This window comes from Lactuca saligna, chromosome 7, assembly GCF_052625555.1.
Source record: "Lactuca saligna cultivar CGN05327 chromosome 7, ASM5262555v1, whole genome shotgun sequence".
NCBI classification, from domain to species: domain Eukaryota; kingdom Viridiplantae; phylum Streptophyta; class Magnoliopsida; order Asterales; family Asteraceae; genus Lactuca; species Lactuca saligna.
Window position 1 is genome coordinate 139,734,286 of NC_136423.1, and position 7,499 is coordinate 139,741,784.

Genomic DNA, 7,499 nt, shown 5'->3' on the forward strand with positions numbered 1-7,499 from the left:
TTAATAGTATGCAATATGCCATGTGTCACTCATTTTATTGAGTCAAAGTGCAAATCTTATTTTATTGCATCAAGTGCAAATCGTATGTTGGAAGAGCATCCCCAACACTAAAACAAACTAAGTACTTTACTTTTTACCCCAACACTAAAACAAACTAAGTACTTTACTTTTTACCCCAAGTGTAATTGTAAGAACTGTGATAATTGCTTTCGAATTAAATGGCTTTGCTATAACTAAATAGATTCATCTTGTGTTACAAACACAAGAGTTTTATTAGAATAACGAGTAAACAACTTTCTAAGTGGATTTTGTTAGACTAACCAGAGATATTAGACACAATCAAGTAACTAAGATTAAATGAAACCAAACACACATGATCTTGATGTTCACAAGAAAATTATCATGTAAATAATTAAAGGGGTTTTATAAAAATCCAACTACATTCAAAGTAATCCCAAAGACACAAAACAAAAGACAATTTAGATACTACAATTGTAACCAAAAAACACCATCTTTCTTTCAATTGGGCATTATCATAAATGATCAACTGATAACCCTTCAAAACTCCTTAGCGATACTGCAAAAATGAGATAAAAATCAACACAAATTCAACTTTATAGGCTTTAGAAATTCAAAAAAAGTTGAAAAGACTTTCTTCATACCTTAATGAAACCAATTTCCTTGGCATTGCTGTGAAAACACTGTCTGCAGCACATAAGTCCATATTTCCGGATCAAGCCATGGGAGTTCCCACACACACGGCTGCAAACAATGTAATGATAATCAATAATCTGTATTTCTTAAAACCCTTTTTAGAAGTGATTATCTTCATAAAACTTTCATGATGAGATGATTGATTAAGACCCAATTCAGAAAAAAAGCTACAAGCTTTGCAAAGACTACAAATTCTTACGAAAACCCTAATCGTTATTCGTTCTTCGAATCAACAAATAACTAGGATTGAACCTACTCGAATGTTCTATAACTAGAGTCGATTGCATCTAACTTTTCACAGTTGTTAATGGGTATAGATTACCAATTTCTCGTATTAAAACAGTTTCTAATTCACGCCATGGAATTCCGGATTCAATCGAAGAATCTATCACGCATATAAACAAGAGAATACGAGGATTTCGTAGGAAGTTAACAGAATTGAAAAGGGAAACATGGATAAACAGATAACAACGATGGTGAGAGTATTAGGGTTTACCAGGTGCGAGAACCAGGACCATAGGTCTTAGGGTGAGAGTTCCAGACGTTTGAGTGCCCCATTTGAATCTGATGCTGAGAAGATCGTTGTAATAGCGGCAGCTAATGTGTTTAGGGTTTGGAAATTGTAAGGAAAATAGTATTTATACTGTGAGTTCGGTCAAACCCTAATGGGTTGCTTATGGGTTGTGTGACCGTTTTCTAATAAACTATTTTATAATTATATACATAGATTAATTTAGAACTCTAGGTGAATACATTGATTTTATTGGCTTATTTTTTTCTTTTTCTTCCCTAAATATCTGGCTGATTTTTATTATTATTATTATTATTATTATTATTATTTTTATTATTTTTACGGTTTATGCATTTATGCTATTCTTTATTTTGTATAGTGGATTACATGTGTCTTCAGACCTGCCCCTACCATCTACGTGTTTATTTTCGTATTTTTGTTTGTTTGCCATATCATCCTTTTCCATCAACTAAGTTTTCCGACTGACAGTTGTTACGCCTCGACCACTCTCTCATTTAAATTCCATGTGTGTGTACATGATACATCTTCTTTTCCTATTATCTTTCGGCTACGGCAGCCGCTTTGTTTCTACAATATTCTTCCATTGGACTCCTTGGAAATGTATTCTTCTCTCCAAAAGGTCTGAAGTCTAGATCGACTTAGTGTCGCCACCTCCAAAGGGTTTCGGTTCGTCTTCGTCGCCTCTTACTAACATCACTTTTGATTTTGGATTTTCAATTATGGATATTTATGTGCTCTGCATCACCAGCCATTACTCTGGTATGCTCTTTTCATTTATAGAGTATGATGCAAGTGTCATCCCTACCATCATAAACTTCGACTGGGTTACCGAGACGACCTTCCTTTTGCTTCTTAGCGGGACTAGGAGTAAGAGAGACAGGTGGTTGGAATATCCCCCCACAACCCCATCATTCTCCAATGACTTCAATCCTTGATTTCCCACATGTTTCGTCTTCGTGTCGACATTGTTGCAACAGCAACCACGGCTACTGCAACGACACTGTAAATCTTCCAAACACTCATAACCAAACAGCCAAACCAACCTTTTCTTTCTCTCTCTAACACTTAACTAAAGATTTTAGAGAGAGAAACACATACAAATACTTAGAAAGATATGTACAACTGAGTGAAGTAGCAAAGTAGACGAACGAGTTCTATCATCATCAAACAACCCACCTGGTATAATTTCCCTTTTCATCAAAGATCCTATATTTTGACATCGTTTTTATCGCCAAATTGGGTTCATCTTATTCTTAATTTTTAATCAATTTCTATACGTTATTGATTTTTAGATTTTCCAGTCCTTCAAAAAGGTCAATGAATCCTCAGAACAAATCTAGGATTGAGAAAAAATTCGTGATGGATTAGTTGATGATCAGATGAAGAATGAGAACAAATTAACTGTATGTTTAAACGTATTGGAAGAAATACTTCTGCTAAATACGATTCGGGGAATACATTTACACATGCATTCATTAAAGCTAATTCTCTATATGTGACGATTACATATGCCCCATCGTATCCACCCAATGTGGTCCTTAGACGATTTAATGCCCAAGTATAATTTGCCTCTTTCTTTTTGTCTGTAAGCACGAAAGCTATGGAAAATGTGTTGTTTGTTGAAGTGACGCCAACAATTTCAATAAAAAACATGTTATACTTGTTTGTCTTATATGTAGCATCCATCATTAACACTTATGAAAATGCACACAATATATTGAATGATGTCTGATGAACAAAAAACAAGCCTTTTAACTCATTTGTCGTATCATATGTATCATACACACACACACACACACATATATATATATATATATATCATTTTAACAACAAAATTTCGAATACAACTTGCATTTCGCTTCGACCTATATATATATATATATATATATATATATATATATATATATATATATCATTTTAACAACAAAATTTCGAATACAACTTGCATTTTGCTTCGACCTGCACGCATTTGTGATCGATATTTTTCTCGTGCATTATAAATGGTTTATATTATGCTTACATTGTGTTCATTTTGACTCTTCAATGCCGAAAGAATATTACGTGGACGAACATCATTATCTGTCATGTCTTCCACCATACAACGCTCATCTGCAGTCAGCCATCTTGAAAATTCATGACACTCCATATACATTGTAGGGTCATGATTATGTTCACCATTTATAACTTTCAAGGTCCAAAAATCATCTGTCTTATTTCTGCCTCATGTATTTGTACCTTTATACACACCACTCCGATCACAAACTAAAATGATTCTTGAAACATAGCCACCACTTGTTTTCGGTTTTGATCTTTTTGTAATGACCACATATCCGAGAATTCATGCCACGTTGTCAACCCATTCCTTCAGATTTTCACGGGTGCTAAACATCTGACAAATAAAATACATACATGCTCAGCATGATAATTATGTCAACGTATTAGTATACTAAAACTAAAAAAAAAAAAAAAAAAAAAAAAAAAAAAAAAAAAAAAAAAAAAAATTGATTAGTCTGAAAATCCGTCATATGATTCAATGGTTATAGATATGTTTACGTAGATATGTGAGAGATGGAATTTTGAATGATTTCAATTGATCGATCGATCGTATTATATATATATATATATATATATATATATATATGTAATAATGGAAGAAAATAAAGCATCAAATCAATTTCTTTATTATTAAAGATAATCGATTGAATAACATGCAAAGAAAATGAATATATCATAAAAGTTGAAAGGTTGAAAATGAATTTTAACAGACGAAAGATAATAAAGTAAGATTCCATTCCTGTATATCTCGTTTGGTTTGTGATGATTGTGATGATTGAAAAAAATGATTTTTTTTTATTGTTACAAATAGAGATAAAATGACAAAATAAAAATGAATTATCTATGGTATGAAGATGTTTTGACTGTTAAAAGGAGATTTATTTTTTATATAAAAATGTATTATTAAAAGTCATGAACATCATGGATGAAAAGATGAAGATGCTTTGACTATTAAAATGAGCTTTTTAAAAAAAGTTGTGCTTATTAATTTTTATTATTAGATAATAATAAAAAACAACAAAATAAAAAAAAATAAAAACAACAAAAAAAAACAAAAAACAAAAAACAAAAAAATAAAAAAAAATAAAAAACAAAATAAAGAAAACTACAAAATGACAATATGGTGGGAGGGGGTAGATGGAGGAATTTTATAAATTATGGGTATATATAATAATACCATTTTATTATTTATATGACTATTTAAATTATTGTGAAAACATCTGGGTCCTACCATCCCACAAATCCTAAGACAATAGTTAAGTCATGTAAATTGTTATGGGACCAGGTGTCAAGGTTGTAGAACTCGCTAACCGGTACCTGTTCGGCCGACTACCGAGTAACGAGTACTTGAGAATACTCGGGGAGTACTCGGATTTGATAATTCATGAAGAAATATTTTTAGAAAAAATATAATGTCAAAATCATAAGTTGATTGAAATACATAACAAAATTAGATACATATAAATACACAAAAACTGAAATACACACAGTGGTTCACTTCGAGAATAATTACTGAAAATTTACGATATATATGTAGTAATAATCGCATATGTGTGTTAAATAATACATCATTAAGTGTCTTTTACACATTAATCTTAAAATTCTTGATTTTTTCTCTGTTTAAGATAATTTTGACCATTTGACCGAGTTGGCCGAGTACTCTCCTGAGTTGATCGATTTGGTCCGAGTTGTACCGATATTGACCAATTTCCGAGTTATTTGGCTGAGTAGGCTTAACCCGCCTCAGTAAGAGGCCGAATCCAAGTACTCGGCCGAGTTGACCGAATTTTACAACACTATCAGGTATAAATTATTTACTGTATTGGTTTAAAAACATTTAAATAAATATAGTTAAGAGTAAAATTATTTCTTTATACTTTAATATGGTGATTAATGGATTATACTCTAAGTTAATCATCTCGTCATAAAAATGTTAATAGTTAAGTATAATGGTGTCTTAGTGGACAAAATTCTAAATATTTAATAAAAATAGATGAAAACAATGTTTAGTAAAGAATGTAATATGATGGTTTTATAACTCTTTATACGATCCGATCATAATCTTGCCAACATTAAAAAAAAAAAAAAAAAAACAATTTACAGGTAGAGTTGGCAATGAATCGATTTAGGTTGAGTTTGAATTCAACCCATTTATTAATTAGATTGATCATTTCAATCCAGCATAGCCTGTTTATTTATATGAGTTGATATTTTTAATCCAACCCAACCTAACATTTCAGATAAATGAGTTGTTATCGAATTGAGCTGTTTATATAATTTCTAACACAACCTATTAAATAAATTAGTTTAAGTTGGATTAACTCATTTAAAATTAAAAAAAAAAGTAAATAAATTAACTAAAGATTGAACCATTTAAATTACTTCTAAACTTAAATAAAATTTCAAAGTATGACAAAAGCATAATCTCAATTCGCAAATACAAAGAAATTGTTCAAATAACATCAAAGATGTGTAATTTTGAAGTGATATTGAAGAGTAACTAATGTTGTCCGTAAAAAAGATTAAGAATTATGATTGTATTTTTTACAACATAAATCATAATACAACATTGGGATTTATAAATTAATATTTAAATTAATACATAATAATGTTTAAAAAATGTATTAATTTAAATATATAATATACTTAAATGTGTTTGAGGGTTGAAAATGGATTGATAATTTTTACCCAGCCCAACCTATTTAATTAAATAAGTTAGACGGGTTGACCCATTTAATTTAAATTGGTTGGAAATCTCAACCCAACCTTCCAATTTTAGGTTGAGTTGGTGGATTGGATCGATTTTTGTCGGTTCTATTTACAAAAACATTTTTGAAAGTACTTGTAGATGCGATTGTAAAGTGACACTCATCATCAAAGCAAACCGTACATGTTTGCTACTTGCATGATATGCCTTAGGCTAGAAGGAGTAGCCTGTGCCAGGAGCTCACCTCCACCACTCCCATCAACCGTGCTACATGCTTCACTAAGGATAGTTTGTCAACCGGGTAACGAGTAGTTTGTGCCAGGAGCTCACCTCCACCACTCCCATCAACCGTGCTACATGCTTCACTAAGGATAGCTTGTCAACCGGGTAACGAGAGAAGAGAAGAGAAAGAATTGTGATTGACTTCATTTTTCTTTTATTTATTTTTTGTTTTGTTTTTCCAAAATAAAAATAACACAGGATTTAGATGGTATCACTCTCTAACTTTTACAACTTAGATGCTACCACCCTTTCCATCTTATGTGGCTTAAAAAAATCATATATGACAGCATACTAAAGATGCTACCACTCCCTACGACCTTGTTATGAATATATTTTGTTATAAAAGCATACAATAGCAAATATATTTTGTTATAAAAGCCTACATTAGCAAATATATCATTTTAGATGACATGTGTATTATTGATGTTATATTTTTGGGAAAATGATTTATGTGGGTAATTAACTATTGTCTTTGTATTCATTTGGTCATTTTCCTTTTTTTGTATCTGATTTACCATTATACTTATTGCAGTTGTTCACATAAACCATTAAAACTAGCTATTGAAGATTTCCAACAATTTCTTATCTCTAGCGACTCTCCGGTCGTCTTCTCCAGCAAAAATGAGTTTTCTGACGGATCCTTTAATCTCGGCTAGATGACTTACAGCAGCAGCAAGCAGCAGGAGGTGGTGATGGTGGTTTACCGGCGGCAAAAGGGAGGTAGCAGGTAGGTTTCGGTGATGGCGGGAGGAGGTGATAGGTGGCTTGTTGCCTCGTCCCTTCTTCGTCAGGGAGAGAGAAGAGGTGGAGAAAGCTAAGTAGCAGCATCGGCGGCAGGTATCACTTGGATGGCAGTTGAAAAGTCTGTCGGAAAAAACTCATTTTTGCCGGAGGCTCGTCGGAGAAGACGACTGGAGAGTTGTCGGAGATAAGAAACTGTCGGAAACCTTCAATAGCCGATTTTTGTGAACACTTATAACAAATTTGATGGTAAATGAGATACCCAAAAAAAAAATACAAAGGAAATAATTAATTACCCACACAAGTCATTTTCCCTATATTTGCTTTTGAAAGTTGCTATTTTTTGGACATGGGTGTTACATTATGGTTCACAACTTTTCGCCATCATGGTTCACACCCTTTTGCGCCTTTCGGAATGGAAAAAAACAAAACAAAGAAAAACAATCATCTGAAAGCATGTTGCATCTA

General features: G+C 32.1%; 1 protein-coding gene across 1 annotated transcript; it reads right to left on the minus strand.

The window, feature by feature from the left end:
* Positions 1-379: 379 nt before the first annotated feature.
* Positions 380-1,370, minus strand: LOC145003893 (small ribosomal subunit protein uS14z/uS14y/uS14x). The gene is made up of 3 exons (XM_078962799.1): positions 1,211-1,370; positions 663-762; positions 380-577 (listed from the first exon to the last, which is right to left on the minus strand). The coding sequence occupies exons 1-3, from the start codon at positions 1,270-1,272 to the stop codon at positions 569-571; spliced, it is 171 nt and encodes a 56-aa protein (XP_078818925.1). The 5' UTR covers positions 1,273-1,370; the 3' UTR covers positions 380-568.
* Between the last annotated feature and the right edge of the window lie 6,129 nt (positions 1,371-7,499).

Excerpts from the sequence above, each read along its gene's own strand:
- LOC145003893 (XM_078962799.1), bottom strand. The coding sequence starts at position 1,272 with ATGGGGCACTCAAACGTCTGGAACTCTCACCCTAAGACCTATGGTCCT. Across the intron at positions 763-1,210 it reads GGTCCTGGTTCTCGCACCTG|CCGTGTGTGTGGGAACTCCC; the intron begins GTAAACCCTAAT and ends CATTGTTTGCAG.